Here is a 24,414-nt window from a genome sequence, read left to right as displayed (position 1 = left end):
TATGCATAACCAATGGGCACCGACAATAGTGTGGGGAAGGCAGGAGGAGGATGGGAGTGGGGAGGAGGGGATCAGTGGGGGAAAAAAAGGGGACGTCTGTAATACATTCAACAATAAAGAATAGTTAAAAAAAAAAAAAAGGGTATAGCTCAGGAACAGCCAAATGAAGATGGGTAGAGCAAGGTATGGGGAAGGGGCACAGGCTGCATGCCCCTCTCTGAGGGCACCACCCTCCCAGCATCTCCACCTGTTCACGGCTAGAAGCTCTCTGAGTGCTGTCATTACACGGGCAGTATTGATTACAGTATTTGGCCATTGGTAGTTAAATTCAGTCTTCAGCCCCTCTCCCCACCCCTGAGGTGAGGGCGGGACTGGAAGTCCCAACCCTCTCGGCACCAGGCTGGCTCCACAGCAACAAGCTCTGTGTAAGTTGCTTTCCACAGCGACCTCATTCACATAAAAGAAGACTCCCTGATTGCTCTGCTCACTTGGGAAATCTCAAGGGTTTTCAGGGGAACTTTGCATGAGACAAATACCAAGTTCTTATTTCTTATTATAAATCACAATATCACACACACACACACACACACACACACACACAAATACGGGTGTGCACACATATACACACATGCTGCAGGTGGCTCTTCAGAGTTCACCAGATGTCCTCATCTCATCCTCAGAATCACCATGAGATCAGTGTTGGCACTGACTTCCTTGCATCAGCTAGATCAGCTGGATCAACTGAGGAGATAACTGATCAGAGAAATAAACGATCCAAGGTCGCACAGCAAGCTAGCGGCAGTGTTGCCGCAAGAATCTGTCTATTGCCAGCTGGTGTGGCTCAGTGGTTAAGAATCGACCCCTACACCAAGAGGACGCTGGTTCAATTCCCAGTCAGGGCACGTGCCCAGGTTGTGGGCCCCATCCCCAGTGGGGGGCGTGCAGGAGTTGGCCAATTGATGTTCTCTCTCATCCATGTTTCTATCTCTCCCTCTCCCTTCCTCTCTCTCTAAAAAAATCAATAAAGAAAAAAAACTTAAAAAAAAAAATCAGTCTATTTCCTGACAAGTGGCTTCTATTAGGTCTTCTGTGTACACTGTGCTGGGAGCTGGGGATATGAAGTGTAAGGGGCAGTGCCCACCCCATTCAGTCCTAGGTCTCCCCTCTTTTTTCCCTGTTTCTGATTCTCTCCACTTGTTCCGGGCAAGACGTACCGCTGATTTCCTCTTGGGGCCTGCTGTCTGCACAGTGCAGACCACTGTGGTCTTGTTCCTACTCTGGCAGCAGAGTGCCCCGTTTTCCCTCTCAAAGGCAACTCTTTCCCCTGTGCAGCTTGATTGAAGGGATCTTCATGGAGGCTCCTCTCCACACACAAGTTTTGTTGGAGACCACTGCCTCCGTCTCTACTCTGTATGAGCAGCAGGCTGCGTTTGGGGAGCTTGCACTCTGTAGATTGCTTATCAGGGGTGACGCGGTGGCACCAGGTATCAGGACAACCCGCTCAGGTGTTGCCGCAGGTACTGCTGGTGCCCATGTTTCAGCTTCAGCTAATGGCATTCACTGCAAAACTGCAGCTTCCCCCTGAAGACTGTCCCTTGGCTGGTGTGGGCCAGGTGAGCCACAGAGGCCAGATTGGAGTGCTGCTGATACTGTGTGGGGGAGGGGGTGACGGGGCCAGTGATAAGGTCTGTCTGGTAGTGAGCCAGTGCCTTATCACCTTCACAAGTCCTTCTCAACCTTCTTCTTTCCCCTTAGTTGAGAGGGAAAGCCAGGAGGGTAGAGTTGAGGTTCTTCTTTCCCTGGATTGCCTGGGCACTCCTAAGTATTTCCCTCCAGGGCAGGCTTTCGATAAGGAGAACAAAATGCTTGGGGCATATTTTGAAGGGGGTTTATTTCCCTCGTTCTTTAGAAAGTCCAGAGGTTTTTGTTTGTTTTTCTCAGTTGTTTTTGTAAGGAATCGGGGGCGCCGCCGAATAAAACAGAGAAGAGACTGGAGAGCCAATCAGCCGAATAAACAGGGATCAGGCTTTATTGGGTGCACTCCGGGCGGGTTCACCGACTCGGGGGACAGGAGTCGGAGAAGCCGCGCTCATTGTAGGGGCTCGTGTCTTTTATATCTGCCTGTTGTAGCTGGAATTTGTCCCTTAGGGTTTGGCCCTGCGGGGGCTATGCACGGAGCCTCTGGAATGTGAATCGATAAGAGCAAGATGGGAGTTAATCTACAAGCTCGAGGCAGGCCGTTCAGGGTGGGAGGCAAGGCTGAGCAAGGAGACAATGGTCCAGCACTTTGCCTGGCCCCAGTCCCCAGGCTATGGGACCGGTTTGAGTTGGGGTTTTTGGAGGTAAAACTCACAGAAGTGTGAGAGCTTTCCTAACACTGGAATTCTCTAGGTTTTTAACTCTTAAGTTTATCCACACTGAGCCTCTAGCAATTAATTCATCGATGACAGTTGAAGTGGCATACCAGTGTGGATGAAATGGGGTGCTACAGAAAGTAACCACACAGTGTGATCTGATCATAACTCCTAACTGGGCAGATCAAAGTGAGCAGTCATGCCCTAAACACTATGACTCCTTTAGTAAAAGGTTAATCTTTACCATTAGCATGACCTGTCTATTGTTTCTGTGAATCTAGGTTAGCACGTGGTAGAAATGCCTCCTTTCATGCTTGGCTAGTACATGCCCAGAGAGGCCATGAGGGAAACCACCCTCAAAGAGCAGGTGATCTTGTTAAGTATCCTGTGATCCAATCTGTGCCTTGGTTCTCCGCCTCCACGTCATTTCCTTCTAGTCCCTCCTTAATTCCAAATGCATTAAAAAAACCCCAAGAAACTCTCATTCACCAGAACATTGGAGATCTTGCTTCCTGGTTATTGTCATCAATTTTGGCTCAAGTAAACTCATAAAACTTCTCTACAGGTTTGGACATTTTTACGTCGACATCAGGACTGGCCCCAAGAGTGGACTTCTGCTGCAGGTAAATCTGTCTCTCTAATTTGGGGCAGTGGTTTGTCCTGTGACCTCAACTCTCTACTGTAAGAACAATGATTGATTTTCAGTTGTTCAGCTATTTTCTTGGTGTGAAGATGGGAGAGAAGACTTTCAAGCTCTTTATATGTCAGACTGGAAACCAATACGAGCTTCTTATTTGATATTTTTAACTTCGTAATGCCAAATAAGCAATTTTTTAAACCTCTTGGTAACTCATTCCAGTTTTAACTTTTATTTCAGACGTTCCTTTTATAGACTGGTATGTAACAATGACATCTCACCGTGAAGTATGTGGATCCCACACACGTGGGAGTGGGAAACCAAAAGGAGGTCAGCAAGCAGCTAGGGTGTGCTGCAGCCTCGGGACAGCTGGGCGGTCGTAACCTCTGGGTTACTTTGGTAGCCACAGAATAAATTTATTATAGTACATTTGCAAATTGAACTATAATAACGCCATCCAAAATTAAATCTAAAAAGGCAATAGATAACCACAAACAGTAACAAAATTTGCCTACTTATTCCATATCAAAATCTATAAGCTTTTTAACCTACTTTCTGATATTGTCTCTTCAATCTACCTGTATTCCCCTCTTTAGTTCTTACTCTGTTGTAGACCAATGAGACAGACCAGACTCAGATTCCAAACTGGGTTCAAATTAAGAGAGCTTTATTAGCCGCGCGGCGACTGTCCCATCCTACGCAGAGGAGAGAGCAGCCCCGAGCTTAGGGGGTGGGTTGCTTATATAGTTGTCTTAGCCCCTGTTAAGGAATTTGGATTAAGGGTATGTGAGCAAGCAAGCAGGTACAGAAGCAGGTATTTGCAGTTAGCTATTATGCCTGAGGGAGCAATCAGTTTCTGTGTACACAAAGCAGTGGTTATCTATACAGTGCAGTGGTTACCTATTAGCAGATAGTTCTTGCCATTCCCTTAAAATCCAGGGGGCAAGGTCATGTGTTTGTCCTTTACAACTCTTGTTCTCTTTGTCATTGTTTCTATTTTCCAATTTGTTCTGCAGCCTCCAATGTGGTCTCCAGTGATCCCTGCCTCATCCTCATCTTGTGTGATCTCCTTCCGTCAAGTATGGACAGGACCTACTGATTTGTTTGTTTTTTTAATCCTCATCCAAGGATTTTTTTTCCATTTATCTTCAGATAGAGTGGAAGGGAGTGAGGGCGGAGGAGAAGGGGGGAGAGAGAGACAAACATCTATGTGAGATAAACACATCAACTGGTTGCCTCCCACACGACCCCAACCAGGGCCAGGCACAAACCACAACTGAGGTACATGCCCTTGGCCAGAATCAAACCCGTCACTCTGGTCCGCAGGCCGACGCTCTAACCACTGAGCACCCTGCCAGGGCCTGACTTGTTTTTAATGAATAGAATTCAACTGAAGTGATGCGGTGACACTTCCCACATTCATTGACTGAGAGACTGCAGCTTCTGTCTGGGGAGGGTTCTCTGAGGGAAGCCAGATACAATAGTAACACAGCTTCTGTCTTGGGAGGGTTCTCTGAGGGAGCCAGATACAAAAGTAAGACCTGAGGCAAGGACCTGGTCTCTGGGCAACAGTCAGTGGGGACCTTGCCACCAGCCCTGCGAGTGAGCCCAGAGCTTGGAAACAAATTCTCTCCCCACCAAGCTGCAGCCGGGCCGGGAGCCTGATTGCAGTCTTGTGCAAGAGCCGCCCAGCCAAACTGCCCCAGATTCCAGACCCACAGGAGATGTGAAATAACACAAGCTTGCTGGTCAAAGTCACTAACTGTTAACCCTTTTGTGTTCCTCTTTGTCCCAGCTTCCCCATTTTGAGGAAACTAAGGTAAGTGTAGCATTTAAATATTCATATGACAGCAATAATAATTTCCAAATTGTAAAGCTATTTATTCTACGAATCATTTACATACACTGCTATGCTCTGAAGTTGTAAAACATATGAATTATAAAAATTCATGTTTATGTACTAGCCTTCTGTATATTAGAATGTTACCTTATTGGGAAATAGGATAGTTTCAGATGAAATTAGTTAAGATGAAGTCATTCTGTAGCATGCTGGGCACTAAGTCTGATGATTGAAGTTTTTGTAAAGAGAAAATTTGGATTCTAGGCATTTACAGCCATCCTCAGAGTGAGAAGCCAGAATAATCCTCCTCACAGCCCTCAGGAGCACAGTCAGAAGTGTCATGAAATTTGTTTACATGGTATCTGCGATGGAAAACCGTTATGTTTTCTTAACGTTAGATGTTGTGATTTGATTTTGAAGTACCCCATTCTGACAACCACGTGATTTATTGTAGCTTCTCTATAAATATCAGGACTTGCCCTGTTCTGCAGCAGCCTCTGGACTTCAGCATGACTGCTGCTCAGCTGCTGGCCTATGTGGCAATCTCAGTTTCCTGGGTGGAAGCCGGCTCCCTGGACACCTTTGTTGCAGCTGTTTATGAGCATGTAGTGATACTGCCTAATGACACCCTCCTACCCGTGTCCCGTGAAGAGGCGTTGGTGTTAATGAACAGAAATCTGGATCTCTTGGAGAGAGCCATCGCATCAGCAGCAAAACAGGTACCACCTCTCGAGTGTGCTGGCTTCTGTGGGGAGAAAGCGTGGGGTCCCAAGAGGCAGGGTCACTGTCGGGGTCCATCACATATGTGCCAGAGTATGTAGTTAAACATGCGTGAAGGGAGAGGATGACATATATGTCCGGGTAGCCAAGAACTTTCGTTTTACAATCTGAGTCCTACCTCCTTCCCCAAACTATTAGAGAAAGGACACCACGTCCTTTCGAGTTGTCCCCCGATACCTCAAGTTCCCACCTGACCCCATACGGTTATTATGATATCATTGACTATGTTCTTTGTGCTGTAATTTGCATCTTTGAGACTATTCTGTAGCTACCAATTTGTAAAAAGTGTATATGTTAATGAATAGTCAGTCCTTGAGTTAAATGAAAGGTTAAGTTAAAGTGTGTGGTTTGAACAAATATGGTTTAAATAAGATAATTTGTAAATCAGGTATAGGCAAGGGATATGTGAAGAGTCACGGAAGTTAAGGATACGTACATCTAACACATTTGCAATATACATTCTTGTACATACAAAAATCAGCTTTCAGGATGGCTTCCCCCCCAAAGATGCCCACGTTAGCTCAGGTTGTACCTCTAGGCCCCCTCCTTCTGAGGAGCTGGAATCATGTTTGCAGGGGATAGAGCAGGGAAGGCTGGAGCAGAAGGAAAGTGAAACAGAGAATCTGAGTTGTAAATCAATCCCACACTCAGGCACAGCCCCAGTCTAAGTTCAGGGAGGGGTGATTTGGTGAAGAGCTGGGTTTATAGTTAACAACTGCAATCATGTCAAACTTGTGAGTAGCCTGGAAAGCTATTCATTTTTAGGAAGAAAATATAAATAAAGGATGACATCAGGATTGGAAAATGCAAGTGGTTGAGCAAAGAAAGTACATTCTAGCCCTGGCCGGTTTGGCTCAGCGGTTAGAGCATTGACCTGCGGTCCAGAGAGACCCGGGTTCAGTTCCCACTAAGGACGCGTACCTCGGTTGCAGTTTGTCCCTGGCCCTGGTTGGGTTGTGTGGGTGGCAACCACTCGATGTGTCCCTTTCATGTCGATGTGTGTGTGTCTCTCTCTCTTCCTCTCTCTCTCCCTCCTACTCTATCTAAACAAAAAAAGAAAAGAAAGTAAATTATAAAAGTATAGAAATCAGAGGAATAGATTGAAAGAAAAAAAACACCTGAATGGTTGTTCGTCAGCCACTCAGTTCCTCAGGTCCTCCTGCAGGCCCTTTTTTGGTTGTTTGCTTATCTGAGAAATATTTTAATTAAGCTACATTTTTAACAGGGTGCACATATTATTGTGACTCCAGAAGATGGTCTTTATGGCTGGAACTTCAACAGGGAAACTATCTACCCATACCTGGAAGATATCCCAGACCCTCAAGTCAACTGGATCCCTTGTAATCATCCCAACAGGTAAAAAAGCAGACGGTAAAAAATTTAATCATAAATGTGAGCTTATTTCACTGGGGAAAATTTTGCAGAAGATCCACTATGAACTCTAAGTTTCAAGATAGTTTTATTATTTTTCATCTCATTGGGAAACATTTAATAGAAAAGTAAATGTGTGTAATAAAATCACAGAAATCAGTGCTAGAAGTTAACACAGAAATCATCAAATTCAGTGTGAATTTCCACGGAGGGACTGACTCTGGAGAGACGATAGTGCAACTTCCTTAGGGTCACGAGGTAGCTGGTTAGTGGGAGAACCAGGTCCAGACTCTAGCCTCCTTGACTTCTTACTGGGGAACAGAAAAATTGTTTCTCTATTGGGTCTGTAATTCAAAAAAATGTGTGAGTAAATAGCAAAAGAGAGTCACATGTCAGTTGTTTAGAATTTAAAATTTTTCTTTCTCATCCATTAGTAGTTGATGAGGTTAATGTGCATGAAATCCTGAAAGCTTAAGTAGAACTGTGTAAGTGGTTTAAATTAAGTCCAGTCTAAAGAAATATGAAGTGTGATGAAAATAGAACTATTACTTTTAATATAAGCAAAACAATATCTGATACATCTAAGAGATGCATGTCAGTTAACTCCCTTCTTTCCAACAGCTAAAATTGTAGGAATTCCTCCTCTGCAATCCTCTCAAAACCACATGAACTAACTACTGTAACTGCTTATAGAGCTACCTTGATTTTGACAAGTTTCGATATTATTTATCTTAATTATCTACTTTACTTATATTTCACTGCATCGTAATTGTTTCTTATTTTGCCATTTCCCATGCTAGAGCTTCAGTTTCTAAAAAGCAAGAACTCTATTATCACTTCCAGTATAAATCGACTTTTCCTTAGAACCAAATTTCCAAGGGCCTCCAGAAAATCCTCACTAGGATGTTCCATTTTAAGGAGTTTGATTTTCCATTTATATTTTCCATCAGCCAATTGAATCTCCATCCCTTGCCTTCATTCATTTATTGAACATTTTTTTTGAGACCCTATTATGTCCAGGCACTATTCTGGAAAATGGGCTGATCAAAACAGATTAAAAACCTCTATCCTCCAGGAGTTTATAATAATCAATTGGACAAAAAAAGGATAATATATACCTAGCTAACTATTTATCACCTGTCACCTTTCTACCTTTCTGTGATATGAACAGGACAGGTAAATATGGTGGCGCATGTGGGTCTTTAATTTGTCGGTCATCCGAGGGCTTCACGGGACATCTAAGCAAAACTTAAAGGAAGTGAGGGAGTAGGACAGACAAGCATCTGAAAAAGAACGTTCCAGCCCGAGAGGATTCTAAATACCAGGATCTTGTGGTCAGAGTGTGTGTTTGGCATCTGAGGACCAGCAGAGTGTTGTGTGGTTGGAGTGATGTGAAGGAGGAGGAAAGAGGTAGGAGATAGATCAGGAGGGGCAGGATTGCATAAGGACTTGTGGGCCATGATAATGACTTTGCTAATTGAGCGAACGGTAGCTATTGGAGAGTTTTGAGCAGAGAAGTGACATGTTCTGACAAGTGAACCTCTTTGGCAGATAATGGAGAAAATAGAGTACAGGGGCCATTGCAGCGGTTGAGGCAGAGAGATGATGGTGTTTGGACCAAGGTGTTAGAAGTCTGAGTATTGAGAAATGACCAGATTCTGAATAAAGTCTGAAGGGAACTCGGACAGGTTTTGCTGAAAGATGACATGCAGGAAGTGAGAACAAAAGAGGCGTTCAGAGCCTTTGTTCTTCAGGAGAACTGGCTGGAGAAGGAATGCAGGACACCAGGAATCAGACAATATAGGAAACTCACACTGCAAAGAAGCACCCCACTGCACATCCGCATTCCTGTAGACCCAAGCCCCTGCCTGAAACCACTGATGACAATAGCTTCCCACCTGTGGACACATGTAAGGACGAAACTCCTGCTCCTAGGGGCTGCCCACATTGACCCAGTACCCATGGTTCGGTGACGTGTAGTCCTTCCCTTTGGAAATCGCCACCCCCCATCCCCTTTTGCTCTTCACATGCAATCAGATGGCTTGTCTTGTTGAGGATACCTGAAATACCCCATTGTTTGCTCACGGTCACCAACCTTTTTTGGTGCCTGCATCACCGGTTAGCCTGGGTGTTTTGGGAACAGGACCATATCATTTCCATTTATTTATTTATTTAATATTCATACTTCATATGCTTCCAGAAGGATTTGAGCTTTCTTACTGAACCTTATGTAATTAAAAAATAGGACAGTTTAGATATAAAAACAACTGGAAGCCACCTGAATAAGGGAGAGGAAGCAGTTGTTACAAGGCACCATGGTGGTGGGCCGATACTTACAACTGGACTGCCCTATAGTTCTGAGAGTCCCTGGGAGGCTTAGAGAGAAACAGTTAGACTCAGAAGCTTTCATTGCCTTGAAGAAGAAAGCTCACAGATTTCTTGAGAGACAACCGATGTGCAATAACCTAACTCAAAGAGAAATGTATTAATTCCAACATTTTTTCATTGACAATTTCTTATGGACCAGGAGTGCCACTCTGTGAGTCTGTAAGAGTTCTTGCATAAGAGGCATCCTTCCGCACAGTAAATGTCTGCACCTATGATCAAGGTGACCTGGCTTAAAGATTAAAGAGTCAATCCCTAGTTCAATAAATTAAGAAAAAGCTTGATTACTGAGTTGACTTGTATAAAAAAGCATTTTGCTGTTTTAGGTGTATTGTTTGCACTGAAAGTTCAGGTTTTGTGTGCAGAGATGGTTTGTCCAGTAACATGACATGGTTTTGAAGTGCACCCAGCATATCTTATACAGTCCAGTGTCTCCCACACTGCACTTGGGCAGGTCTGCCCAGCATGTCCCTGCCTCAGATGCTCACACATCTAGCCATGGCACTTTGTAAGAATTCAGCAAATACGTGTTGAATATTAAATGTGTACTTACTATAAATGAGTGAATGTCTTCTTCAGTAATTAGTAATTTTTGTTATATTTTGAGAATTAACACTTTGAAATAAGTCTTAGGAAATGCATTTTCATTGTTCTGTTTCATCTCCTTCTGTTCCCAATAGCACCCGGTCAGAGGTCTCTGCAACATTAAGGGCTTGGCAAATATGGATTAAGTGACAGGCAGATTTCAGGCTCATATAAGCAAAATTCTTTTTTTTTTATCCTCACCTGAGGACATTTTTCCAATTTTTGTACAGATAGAGTGGGAGGGAAAGAGAGGAAGAGAGAGAGAGAGAGAAACATCGACGTGAAAGGGACACATCGAGTGGCTGCCATCCGCACAACCAACCAGGGCTGGGGACAAACCGCAACCGAAGCACGCGCCCCTAGTGGGAACCGAACCCGGGTCTCTCTGGACCGCAGGCCGACGCTCCAATCGCTGAGCCAAACCGGCCAGGGCAGCAAAATTCATTTTTAAGTTTTAAATCAGGATATGTGGTTTAACAAAGAATTTTTGGAGGCTTTCTGGCTATAGCAAACACTCTGAGAAATGATGCAATTTTAAGATTAAAAACAATCAAACAAGAGGGAAATATGTAATCAGGACTGCTTCAGAAATCCAAAACACCAGGCTTCTACTTTACGTATCCATTCTACCACTTCAGGTGACCTGGAAAGACTTGGGAGTCATGTTTCAAGTGATTCTATGCGTTGCATTTATTTCTGTGTATTTTGTATATAATTGAAGCAAATGAGTGGGGAAGTTATCAAATGGTCACTTATATAAATGCGTTAAAGTAATTTTTAGATACGTTTTTCTATACTTCCTGGTTTTTAACCAGGATATGTTTTGTAGATGATTGCTATGTTTTGCACCAATTTATAGATTTAATGGTCTCGATTAGATACTCAAAGAAAGCTTTCGTTACTATTGTCAGTAGATGGCACCACATTTTCATTCATTCAAGAGTTATCCCAGTCTTAGCTGCAGTTCAGTAACTCAGTATTAACCATTAATTATTTTTATTTTGGCATGGTGCCAATACAAAATAAATGTGGATAAATGTCACATATTCTGAGGTTTCACTTTTCAAAATTGCATTTAAGTTGCTTTTCTGGGACAACAGCTGGTAATATGATAAAAAATAAAGAAATTAAGCATTAGCAAATGTTCCAGTATTCCCATCTTTCCATACTGGCTGGCACTGTCCTAGCCTAACTCTGGTTGCCTCTAATCTCAACTACTGAAACAGCTTCCTAATGATTTCCCTACATTTACCTCTAGCCATTCTAGTACATTTACACTGTGAAGTCCTATTAAACTTAATGGGTCTATTAAAGAAATTCGGATCATATTACTCCTGTCCTCCAAGCATTTAATGGTCCCTCCTTGTCTATTGAATCTGAAACAGGTTTCTTAGCCTCTTACGCGGAGTTCTATCTCCTATGACATGCATATTTAAGATTCCCCTTGTGCTTTTCTTTTTTAAAGATTCATCAGTTTTCCTGAGTAAGATTTCTCTTTTCTTACCGCCTAAGGTTTTTCCACCTATTGTTTCTAATTGTGGTAATATATGTATAATGTAAAATTTACCATCTTAACCCTTTTTGAATGTATAGTCATTGGTATTCGTGACAGTCATATTGCTGTGCAACCATGACCATTATCCATCTCCAGGACTTTCTCTAGCAAATCTCAGCTGGTATACCCATTGAGCAGTAGCTCCTCGTGGGCAGTTGGAGAGATACAGAGAAGATTGGCGTGGCCCCTGTGCGAGAATGATGTGAAGCAGTCTATATTTTTAGAAATGAAAGAGGAGACATTACAACTGATACCACAAAAAATACAAAGAATCATAAGAGAATAACATGAACAATTATCACAGGAAAATGCTACCAAACATTTAAAGAATTAATGTTAAGCCATATCAAAATCTTACAAAAGTTGAAGAGGAAGGATCACTTCCACACTCATTTTATGAGGTCAACATTACTCTGATACCAAAGTCAGATAAGGACACCACAAGAAAAGAAAACTGCAGATCAGTATTGCTGATGGGCCCTGGCCTGTGTCTCAGTGGTTAGAGCACTAGCTTGCGCACTGAAGGGTCAAGGATTTGATTCCTGGTCAAGGGCACATACCTGGATTGCAGGTTCCAACTCTGGCCCCTGTGGTCAGTTGTGGTCCAAAAAATATTAAGTGGAAAATCCCAGAAACAAACAATTAATGAGCTTTGCATTGTGCTCTATTCTGAGTAACATGGTAAAATCCATCCCTGTCCCACTCTGTCCCATCCAGGACATGATTCACCCCTGTGTCCAGCGTATCCACACTGTACACGATAACCACCCATCAGGCATTGAGAAGCCATCTCAGTGATCAGATTGACTGTTGCCATATCAGGGTGCTTGTGTGCCAGTGACCCTTATTTTACTTAATAATGGCCCCAAAGCACAAGAATAGTGATGCTGGCAATTTGGATATGCCAAAGAAGCCACGATGTACATCCTTTAAGTGAAAATGTGAAAGTTCTCATCTTAATAAGCAAAGAACAAAAATCATATGTTAAGGTTACTAAGATCTACGGCAAAAACCAGTCTTCTACCCATGAAAGTGTAAATGGGGAAAAAGAAATGTATGCTAGTTTTCACTGCTGCACCTCAAACTGCAAAAGTGATGTCCCTAAGTATGGCATCTGACCGTTCTCCAGGATTGTTTCTGGTCCTTTATTTTTTTCCTTTGAATGGGCCATACTTTGCCTGTTTTTGTTTTGTTTTGATTTTGTATGCCTTTTATTTTGGTGATGAGTGAACATTTGAAGTTTACAATGTGATAACTGGAAATCAAAACTTCTCCATTCCTCAGGGTTTTGTATCTTTGTTTGTTTGTTTTGATTGTTGTAGGCTGTTTCTGTGCTGTGCTAAACTTGAAATGTAATTTCAGGTCTTCTCAGTCTTTTGTTAGCCTGTGCCATTCCCTGGGCACGTGCGGTAACTTTTTAAACTCTCCTATATACGTGGCTGCCTTTTTATGTCTGAGTCCTTATGTTTGGTGCCCAAAAGGGGGGGCGGGGCGGAGAGAGAGCTTATAAATCCTCAAGAAGTCACTTCAGCCAGACGTGGATAGAATTGCAACAACGTTTGGGGGGTGCAACAAAGGCTGCCTGTCCCTGAATCTGCATCTCCAAGACCAGAAACAGTTAGCAATGATCAGAACACAGGTTCCCAACATTTGGAGGAGAGGAGACTTATTGCTCATCCTGTTCCCACAAGCTGCCTGCAGGGTGCTCTTGAAATGCCTGCATGTGTGTCTGCCACGGGGGCCGGGGCGAAGATGAGTCATGGGTAGTCATAGTGCCGAGTTAAGTGCTAAAATCGACTGAAAAATACATCACCTAAGGCAACAGAAACAAAGGAGAAAATGAACACATGGGACTACACCAACTCAAAAGCTTCTGCACAGCAAAAGAAACAACCACCAAAATGGAAAGGCAACCCACTCGATGGGAGAGCATAATTGCCAACGATACATCAGATAAGGGGTTAATTTCCAATATATATAAAGTGCCCATACAGCTCAACAAAAGGAAGACAAAGAACCCAATTAAAAAATGGGCAGAGGGACTAAATAGACACCTCTCCAAATAGGACATACAAATGGCTAAGAGACATATAAAGAAATGTTCAATGTCACTAATCATCAGAGAGACGCAAATTAAAACAACAATGAGCTATCACCTCACACCTGTCTTATCCTTTGAGACGATATGGAGGGACCTGGAGAGTATTATCCTAGGCAAAACAAGCCAAACAGAGAAAGACAAATAGCACATGATCTCACTTATTTGTGAAATATAATGAATATAACAGTCTGAGGAATGAGGTAGTCCCAGAGACGTGGAAGTGGGGTACAGACTGACAATCCCCAGAAGAGGGATAAACCACAGAACTTACATGCATGTATGCATGACTAATGGACATGGACAACAAAGCAGGGGACAGGGTGGGGAGGGAGGGGAGGAAAAGGGGGTATCAGTGGGGGGAAAAGGGGAAACATCTATAACAAAAATAAATAAATAAATAAATAAATAAATAAATAAATAAATAAATAAATAAAATAAAATCGACTGCAATTTACCTTCCAAGCCTTCCCCTGGAAGCTTCAAACCTTCAAATAAACTCCAGAGTTCCAAAATAGTTATTTTGTTTTTAATAAAAACAATAATTTTTAGTTTATAGTACTTGACATCTAATAAGCAGTTTTGGTGCAGCTTGAGTTTTGCAATCATCTTAGGTAGATAAAATTATTCTGACTTCTGGTTCAAGCTGTCAGATTCAGGGTACACAGCAGCGAGCACAACAGGCAGAAATGCCTGCCCTGTGGAGCTTTATATTGTCCTTGAGACACTGGAAGAACTTGAGAATAGGGCAGACTAAGATAATGCAAGGAAAAAAGAAGCAATCATAAACTCCAAAGGGAAAAAAAAGACAAGAAAAATAATAAAGGCAATGTAATTATAACATACTATTCATTACACTGTAAATATTATGTAGTTATAAGAATATAAACAGTTTTTTATCTTTATTGTTGGAAGTTTACAGATGTCCCTCCTTTTTCACCCATTGACCCCCCTCCTCCCCGCTCCCACGTCCCTCCTGCCTTCCCCAAACTATTGTCTGTGTCCATTGGTTATGCATATATGTTCTTTAGTTTATCTCCCATCCCCCAGGCCCCCTTCCCTCTGCGGTTCGTCAGTCTGTTCCCTATTTCCATGTCAGAGTTCCAAAATACTTTTATTAGATTCTGCAAGTGCAATCTATGTGGAGGGAGAGATTCCTGGTGGTTCCAACTCTGCCATCTTCCCAGACATCTTCTAAATTGACCTTCTTTTATTCAAAATAATGCCTCTTTTCTGTCAGGCATGGGATCAGTGAATAGGAGATGTGTGTATTTGTCCCATAATACCTATAAGATGTAACATACATTATATGATTAACACATGAATGAATATATGATTATAGATGATGATAAATGTTATGAAGAAAAAACTACAAGTGAATTTCCACAAGCATATATTTTTTCTGGAGTCTCTCTTTGTTTTAATCCTTCCCTTCTATCTATGTTTGAAATTTATTTTTTGTGTTTATTACATAACAAGTTCAGGCTGCTATCATTCTGAATTTTGTTAAAAGCTAAGTTTGACTTTTGTTTTCTTCTTCCAATAACACATACCAGATTTGGCCACACCCCAGTGCAAAACAGACTCAGCTGCCTGGCCAAGGAAAACTCTATCTACGTTGTGGCAAATATTGGCGACAAGAAGCCATGCAATGCCAGTGACCCCCAGTGTCCCCTTGATGGCCGTTACCAATACAACACTGATGTGGTATTTGACTCTCAAGGAAAATTGGTGGCACGCTATCATAAGGTAGAATTCAATGCAAATAATTAAATTTCTAAAAGCGTAACAAAATAATGTGAGGAAGAGGGAAAAATTCATAGTATTGAGAATACTAAGCATACTTTAGAAGCTGAGTAGAGATAAACATAGACAGCAATGATTAGATGTGGGAAGCTCTTATGAAGAGGCTTAAAAGGTTGTTGAGAGTGTGTGAGAATCAGTAGGACTTCCTGCATTGAAATATAGTGTCACCTTTTGGATTTTGTCCTTTTAAAGAATGCTCTGGAAATGGCTCAAGGCTAGAATGAAACACCCCTTGTCAGAGAGACTTGGCTTTCACTAGAAGGAAGCAAAGAAAGTTCTTTATCCTCAGAAAATAGTTGTGTTCTTGGCAATTATGCGGGTTCTGTTTCACTTTTACCTCTTGTAAGATTCAAGGTCTTAACACATAAGGATTCCCTGTAGTAATCTTGGATTCTGTACACTCTTTCCCTATGAAGCCAGTGGTCACAGATGAAATTAGCATTGTCCAATCCATGTGCGCTTGTACTTTTTCAGACATAGTGACATCCAGGTTATTTTCTAAAAGGAGATTTCTCTTGTCTTCATCTTCTGTTTATTGCAGCAAAACCTTTTCTTGGGTGAAGGTCAGTTCAATGTACCCAAGGAGCCTGAGGCTGTGACCTTCGACACCACGTTCGGAAGGTTTGGCATTTTCACGTGCTTTGATATACTCTTCCACGATCCTGCTGTGACCCTGGTGAAGGACTTCCATGTGGACACCGTCCTGTTTCCCACAGCTTGGATGAATGTGTTGCCACATTTGTCAGCTATTGAATTTCACTCAGCTTGGGCTATGGGCATGAAGGTCAATTTCCTTGCATCAAATATACATCATCCCGCAAAGAAAATGACAGGTAATGTATAATCGTTAAGATTTACAGGCTTGATGTAATCCAAAAATTAAAAAAATATATTTTTTCCTAACTAATATGTACATGTTCTCCTTAATATGATGTTTTTTGACTCTTAATTTTTGCGTATCTAGCTAGTGACATGCGGTAGAATCAATCTTCATCTAAATTGTTTTGAAATGTATTTAGTTTTATTCAACTTGAATCAACACCTTTTATCTGTTTTTTTCAGAATTCACCACTTCTTATGTGATGTTGTTCTTGGCTTGTGGTGTAATACTTTAGTGGATATTTTTCTCATCTGTTGTCCTTAGCATATTTCACTGACATTAATAAAATATATACCTTAGAGGAAATAAAATGTAAATATCAGTTTAAAATAATAATAACAAGCCCGGCCGCTGCGGCTCAGTAGTTGAGCATTGACCCATGCACCAAGAGGTCACTGGTTCGATTCCTGGTCAGGGCACATGCCCAGGTTGTGGGCCCGATCCCCAGTGGGGAGCATGCAAGAGGTAGCCAGCTGATGTTCTCTCTCATCGATGTTTCTATCTCTCTCTCCCTCTTCCTCTCTCTTTAAAATCAATAAAGAAAAAAATTTTTAGATAATAATAACAACTACTTGATCTCTTTTCACTTTTCTATTACAAATGTCATTTCCAACTTACAACTTCCAGGAAGTGGCATCTATGCACCTGATTCTCCAAGAGCATTTCATTATGATATGAAGACCAAGGAGGGAAAACTCCTTCTCTCACAACTGGATTCCCACCCAAACCACCCAGTCGTGGTGAACTGGACGTCTTATGCCAGTGGTATAGAAGCACTCTCCACAGGAAACAAGGAATTTAAGAGCATTGTCTTTTTTGATGAATTCACCTTCTTGGAGCTCAAAGGAGACACAGGAAATTACACAGTTTGTCAGAAAGATCTCTGTTGTCATCTAAGCTACAAGATGTCTGAGAAGGAAGCCGATGAAGTGTATGCCCTAGGGGCATTTGATGGACTGCACACTGTAGAAGGGAGCTACCATTTACAGGTAACACTTATTTTGGTGGCGGTGGAGTTACCAGATAAAATATAAGACACCTAGTTACATTCAAACTTCAGGTAAACAAGGAATCGTTTTTATTATAAGTATGTCCCACTTTGGGGGCTATGTATACTAAAAAGTTTGTTGTTTACCTGAAATTCAAATTTAGTTAGGCATTCTAAATTTTTATTTGCTAACTTGCAATTTTAGATGTCAGTCTGATTTCAAACTGGATGAAAAAAGGCAAAACATTTATTTTGCAGTACCAGTGTTTATAATTATATAATAATCACATTAGAGACTATTTTAATGGGTTATTAACGTCTGATATTTCCTACCTGAACAATTTTAGCCATTTTCCCTACATGTTCATTAATGTCTATATTGTTGTATAAATAGCTTAACACTAAGTATGACCTGGAGACATATGGAGTTGCTCTCTGAGATGTATAGTAAAATAGTTTATAGATGAAAAGATTCAACTATCTATTATCCTTCAACATAATGCAGGACCTGTAACAGTCTTATGAGATGGAACTCCTAAGAAAAATCAGGTTTCTTGTTCTCTTTCTGGTCTTATCTTCCTTGATCCTCCAATCTTATTTCACGTAGGTTATCACAGTATCCTCTTAACAGAGTTTCCTACTGACAGTTTCAGCTCCATCCGGTCCATTCCTGACACTGAAGTCTTATGTGCCCTTTTCTACTCTCTGTTGTCTTCTCTCACTTCTACCCATATGGGCCCTGGGACATGTCATACTGAGACTTGGCCCCATCTCCAATATGCCAGCACCTGCAGAACCGCTGGGTGTTTCACAGGCTGTTTCCTTTATCGATGACACTCCCTCCTAGTGCTTTTCAGGCGTTGTCTTCAAGAAGGTGCCCTGACACTTCCTGCGGCACCACTCCCATCTCCCACTGGGCCAGGTGCCTCTTTTATGTGCCCCGAGGCACCCTGGGCTTAACTTTATCAAAGACGTGTGCTGTCACATTATGTACATAATTTTATATGAGATTGAAAGCCCCTTGAGTGCCGGAACCGCCCCCGCGGGGTCAAGTTTTGTTTGCTGTGTGATGGCACTCTACCAGTGTTTGTTCATTTTGACAAACACTGATCAACTGCCTCCTACCTCCCAGGTATACATTCTGCGCTGATGACATGGACATGAAAAAGTCTAGACCCTCCTCATGCGGAATCTAGGGGAGAAAGACATATGAACAGACAATTTCAGTACGGATTGGCATGTGACAGAACCTAGAATGCACACTTTGCTGTAGAAATACTAGGGAGCTGTACTTTGCCTAATCTGGGGATCCAGGGACATTTCTGGAGACATGATGTATAAGCTTATGCTGTTGTCTAAGTAAAAAAGAGGGAGAGAACCGAGGTGGAAAGCAGAGCATGAACGAGGGTGTGGGTATGTGAAAGAACAAGGAATGCAGGGAAGAGCGAGCAGTTTGGTGTCACCAAGGCACAACACAGTAAGATTCGGACTTTATTGTGCCAGTGGCGTTCTTCTGCTGGGAGGTGACACCATTTATACGGTATTGCATCTGGTTTTGAGTAGATTATCTTGGCTACACTGTGGATGATGGAACTAAGGACAAAATGAATAGTTAGATGATTAAAATAGTCCTCTTAGAACCTGGACCAAGATTTATGTTAGTAGGAATAAAAGCAGAGTATGGAGTCAACAAATAATTAGGAAATTGAGCTTAGTAGCTAATTTGACATGGAAGAGAAAAGCAGAGTGAAGGGTCTAGAATGTGCCAGGTTTTTAACAAGAGCAGTTGGTGGATGTGATGCTCTGACAGGTCAGAATGCATGGGCAGGAGCAAACTGGGTAGCCGTGGGGAGATGCTGGGTCCTGCTGGGTCCTGCCTTGGCTGTGCCGCTTTGGGAGCAGCTACGGGACATTCAGCTGGAGCCATCCAATAGGCTGCTGAACACATGGGTCTGATGCATGTGGGAGACAGTGCATTTAGAAATATTATTTTGAGCATCAGCAGAATAAAGGTGTTGTTTAAACACACAAGAGTGAATGGCATTACAAAGCTAACTACATAACAAAGAACAGTGGTCTGGAGGTGGAACCTTCGGAGCTCCAGTGTTTGGGCAGGAAATGAACAGAAAAATAAGAACCTGGGGTTGTGTGGGTGGCAACCAGTTGGGGTGTCTCTCTCACATAGATGCTTCTCTCTCTCTTGCCCTTTCTCTCCCTCCTGCTCTATCTGAAGATAAATGAAAAAAAAAAAACAACCCACATTAAACACATTTTGTAGAAAATTACTTATTGCCATATATATATTACCATGTGTTCTGTGACATTTTGACATTAACTGCACTATGTATGGGGTATATATGATAATATGTTGCCATATTAATTTTTAAAATTCAAAATTTACAATATATTATTTCTTATTTTTTGGGATATATTTTTTAAGTTAAGAAAGTTGGTTATAAAACAAGATAGCCATCTCTTAGCTCTTCTTCTCTCTCTTTTTTTCCTCCCCTCCTCAATCCCATCCTGCCTTTCTGCCTCCACCAGTCTTGGCTCCCCTGGAGGAGAGCAGTGGTAAGTCCCTTCTCTGCCCTGGAACTGTCAAGAGAACCCTCTGTTACCGTGCTGGGCAGTGGTCCCTTGGCTAAACCACTGGTGCCAGACAGGTTTTGGAATTTAAAATTCTAAATTTAGTAGTTATTTTCCTATATAGGGTGACACTTTAGGATTACCAAAAACTGAAAGTTCTAAGCACATGGGTAATACTTGGCATTTCAAGCTGAGGGTGATTTAACTTGGCCTTTGGTTAGGGGAATCCCTCAGTAAGTATCTTTAGAGACTTCTGTAAGAATGAGGCGGAATGAGGAGGTGCAGGGTCTCCAGAAGCGCAGGTTTATTGGGAATTAGCCTGCCGGACTGTCTTTAAGGAAAGAGTAGCAACCGGCTTGTACAGACTAGGGATTTTTTTTTTTTTTTTTTTTGGTATGTACCCCTAGCAGGAACCAAACCCAAGATTCTCTGGTCCGTAGGCCGACGCCCCAACCGCTGAGCCAAACTGGCCAGGGCCAGACTAAGGATTTTTAAATTTAGGGGTGGGGCGGGGGGGGGGGGGTGTTGTTCAGTGGAGGAGACCTGGTCGTCTTTGATTGGTCGGGCCTGGGGTCTCCCGAGTTCTTGATTGGTCGGGGGCTGGGGTCTCCTGAAACTTGTTTTTCTTGTTGAGGGACCGTTTGCAGTTTGGGTGGGTTAGGGTGGTTCCGTCATTCCGTTCTGGTTCCCTGATTCCGTTCTGCCTGACTGGGGTGATGGGTTTGGGTTTCCTGCAATGAGAGGCTTCGGGCAGTAATACGAAAGTTAAGAGCTAACAACTTCCTCTTGGGTTGGTCAGGTTTTTCAAGTTTCAAATCCTGCTAGTGCAGGATGACCAAGTAAATTTAAAGTTCAGATAAATAAGGAGTATGTATTTTCACATATAAGTAAGACCCTTATGATACTTAGGATATTCTTATGCTAAAAAACTATTTTTAGTATTTTCAATGTAACTGAACTTGATTTAACTGGAACTCCTGTCGTGTTCCTCCTGGCAACCCTATTCCTGAAGGATAGGTGCCTCCCTGCCAGCAGGGCGAGCCCACGGGGAGAGATGGCCCCGTAGGGTGGGGTGGTGGTAAAGGCAGATGATCCCGACACTCAGTATGACTCATTCATATAATCCCCTTCAATCACGCTTTTTAAAACCCCCATCCAAACACCATCTGCTTTGCCCTTTCAGGAACTAAACTCTCTCTTCTTTTACTGGAATAGGGAGGGGCGGTTGCCCATCCACGGAGGGGACTCAGTATCTGAGGCATCTGACAGCTCCCCACCAGCGTTGCTTACTGTAGCCACCACAACGTTAACAGCGGGTGAGGTACCTCGGGCTCCAGGGGTGGGGTCTCTGGAGTGCTTTGCAGGGTAGTTAGGTTGATTCTTGCCTTTTCCTCGCTGCAGTTTGGGACTTGGCTTTCTTAGATCTGCTAACTCAGTTACGATTTTTGCATTGACCTCCCAGCTTCTAAAAGTGTGCCATGATCTAGCCTCCTGGACTCCTATCCTTGTAGATTTATATCTTCAGAAAATATTAATGTTAGTTCTAGTAGGATTTCAAGAGAACAAAAAGAAGCGTGTGTTTACCTTTATCTGAAAGTTGTTTGTATCCCATCATAATACACTTGCCCTAAGTGCTTTCTGTTTAAATACAAAAGCTGAAGTAGGGAGGCCAGTTGAAGGCTGTTGCTTCAGTCAGGCAAGAAATGAAGATGGCTTGGTATAGGTTTGGAAGATGCAGTACAGGTGGAGTTATGAGAAGGCAGATCTTTCCCTGGCTGGTGGTTCAGTAGGTAGGAGTGTCATCCGGTGCATTAAAAAGGTTGCGGTTTGATCCCCAGTTACGGCGCATACAGGAGGCAACCGATGGATGTTTCTCTTTCATCAATGTTTTCTTCTCTCTCTAAAGTCAATAAAAACATATCCTCAGTGAAGATTAAAAACTAAAGAATATAGCCCTAGCCGGTTTGGCTCAGCGGTTAGAGTGTCGGCCTGCGGTCCGGAGAGACCCGGGTTCGGTTCCCACTAAGGGCACGTACCTTGGTTGCAGTTTGTCCCCGGCCCTGGTTGGTCGTGCGGGTGGCAGCCACTCGATGTGTCCCTTCACATCGATGTTTCTCTCTCTCTCTCTCCCTCCCACTCTATCTGTACAAAAAAAAAAAAAAAAAAAAGGAAAAATATCCTCGGGTGAGGATAAAAAAAAAAAAAAAAAACTAAAGAATATAGATTTTATTTTGGGGACTTTCTGCATGGTTAGGTGATACATACAATTAGAATTCACATTTAAATAGCTATGTAGTATAGTGACAGCTGTTTCAGTCCTTGCTCAGATACAAAAATAAAATATATGACTTTTTCAGATCACAGGGGTTGTCTCTAGATCAAATCTAGGGTTCACTACAACTTTAAAGTTCTTTCATTGTGTGGCAGAGACAAGAAATTAAACTAGTGTCAAAATTAAACTTAAAAAAAAAATAAACATGGAAGATTTGACTTTGGCTGTAGGCACACAGTGCAAGATACAGATGATGTATTATAGAATTGTACACTTGAAACCTATATAATTTTATTAACCAATGTCACCCCAGTAAATGTAATGATTTAAAAAATTGAGCACTTGTTTATTAAAAGCGTTGCTAACTTGAAAATGACGGTATAGTGGTTCTCAGCTACAGACCAAAGATTTGATTGTTTCTTTTTGTGGTTCAATCTGCTTGACAGTGAATGGCAGAAAACACCAGGGTCTGAGTTCCTTATTTTCGTTACTAGTTGCATTAGCTATTCAGCAATGAATTGGATTAATCAATTGAGGAAATAGTATTATTTTACCAAACAAAGGGACATGGCATTATTTCGGGGTCAGGAGAGCGTGTGAGTTGGCTTTCTGCGGAATTCACAGTTTGCTTTTACTTTCCCAGATCTGCACCCTGTTGAAGTGTAAAACAACCAACTTGCACACTTGTGGTCACTCGGTCGAAACTGCTTCCACCAGGTTTGACATGTTCTCCCTCAGTGGTACGTTTGGAACCCAGTATGTCTTTCCTGAGGTGTTGCTGAGTGGAATTCAGCTGGCACCTGGAGAATTTCAGGTAAAAATCTTTGCTTAATATTGCCAACTCATTTCATGTAAGAGGAAGCACTTTTTTAGTACAAAACCTAAGGTGCTTACAAATACCATAAAAACCTCCATTTGAAAAGGGTAAAATTGTCCTTAGGGCTCACAAGACAGTGAGTAGGATGCATTTTTCTTTTTTTTTAATCTGGAAAGTCTGAACATAATAATTAGGGTGTCCTTGAGAATAAAGACATACGATTGTGGGGCTATCGGGACGAGGCTGGGCTGTCGGCTGAACAGAAAGGGGATGTGAGGCGTCCCAGGAGCAGTTCCACCAGAAGCCCCCTGGCATTGCTGGGCAGCAATGACCTCGGGAAGTAAAAAGGAATTCCCCTCATGGGGTGGTGAAGGCTCCATGTGCCCAGAAGAGAACGGGAAACAATGACAAGCAGAGGAAAGAGAACTTCACAGTGGCTGATGTGGGCAAGAAAGCAAAGAGGAATCTTTTCTAGAGGCCAGAAATAATCCTTACTGCCCAAGCACTCTGCCTCGCCATGCTTTTCTGCTGAATCCCTGCAAGTTGTCACCACTCTGTCCGGATGGAAACAGCTCCTGTGGGGAGCTGGGGACCACGGGGAGGTTGGAGAGCTGTGGTGAGTCACTGACAGCGTTGATAGTGGCTCCGCTCAAACTCCCCTTAGTCAGTCTCTTCTGATCATTGGAGGAGTCTTCAGCTTGCCTGAGAGGACTAGATCTCTCTCTTATGTACTCCCAAATCCACTGTTTTATGTTTATTAATTCGTGGGATGCTTCCTCAGGTAAGCAAATTCTAAAACATTGATTAGCAGCCTTTCAGTAATAAATGGGTCAGTGCCAGTTCCATAGCTCCAGTTTTTCTTGTGCTCTGTATCATTCCGAATATTTCTGGTAGAACAGAATCTGGCCTTTATCTTTATTGTTTCCTCATCCAGTTGTTCTGAATTTTCAAAGTGTGTTGTGAGTTGTATAACTTAAAGTTAGACCCCCCCCCCCTCAATTTCTTTTTGTTTTAATTAGGTGTCAAGTGATGGACGCTTGTTTAGCTTGAAGCCACCATCTGGACCTGTCCTGACAGTCACTCTGTTTGGGAGGGTGTATGAGAAGGACCACCCATCCAGTGCTTCGTCACACCTCACGGCAGAAACACTAATAGTAATGCTATAGTTGTAACATCTGTGGTATGCTCATGAAGTTGGTTGCATTTTTATATTTTCTTTTTTCTTTTGAATAATTTTTTTTTTATCCTCATCCAAGGACATTTTTGCATTTATCTTCAGATAGAGTGGGAGGGAGAGAAGGAGGAAGAGAGAGAGAGAGAGAAACATGGACTGGTTGCCAGCCACAGGACCCCAACATGGGTAGGGGATAAACTGCATCTCAGGTATGTGCCCTGAGCTGAAACCAAACCCGGTCTCTCTGGTCCGAAGGCCGACACTCTAACTGCTGAGCCAAACTGGC

At 42.4% G+C, this 24,414-nt stretch overlaps 2 protein-coding genes across 2 annotated transcripts in view; both read left to right on the top strand.

Moving 5' to 3' along the window:
* Positions 1–3,459, top strand: part of LOC118621116 (vascular non-inflammatory molecule 3-like) — a 15,525-nt gene extending 12,066 nt beyond the window's left edge. The window contains exons 8-9 of the transcript XR_004957627.1: positions 2,920–2,977; positions 3,232–3,459. The gene's annotated coding sequence lies outside the window, so the exon portion shown is untranslated. The remainder of the gene's footprint in view (positions 1–2,919; positions 2,978–3,231) is intronic.
* On the top strand, positions 1,051–24,414 carry LOC118621118 (pantetheinase-like). Its single transcript, XM_036248409.1, has 9 exons — positions 1,051–1,410; positions 2,920–2,977; positions 5,323–5,550; positions 6,837–6,967; positions 15,162–15,354; positions 15,953–16,244; positions 16,919–17,280; positions 22,781–22,951; positions 23,974–24,414. The coding sequence occupies exons 1-9, from the start codon at positions 1,352–1,354 to the stop codon at positions 24,118–24,120; spliced, it is 1,641 nt and encodes a 546-aa protein (XP_036104302.1). The 5' UTR covers positions 1,051–1,351; the 3' UTR covers positions 24,121–24,414.

This window comes from Molossus molossus, unplaced genomic scaffold (genome assembly GCF_014108415.1).
Source record: "Molossus molossus isolate mMolMol1 unplaced genomic scaffold, mMolMol1.p scaffold_m16_p_8, whole genome shotgun sequence".
NCBI lineage: Eukaryota > Metazoa > Chordata > Mammalia > Chiroptera > Molossidae > Molossus > Molossus molossus.
Note: the sequence above shows the minus strand (reverse complement) of the source record. Positions and strands in the feature narration are given on the sequence as shown.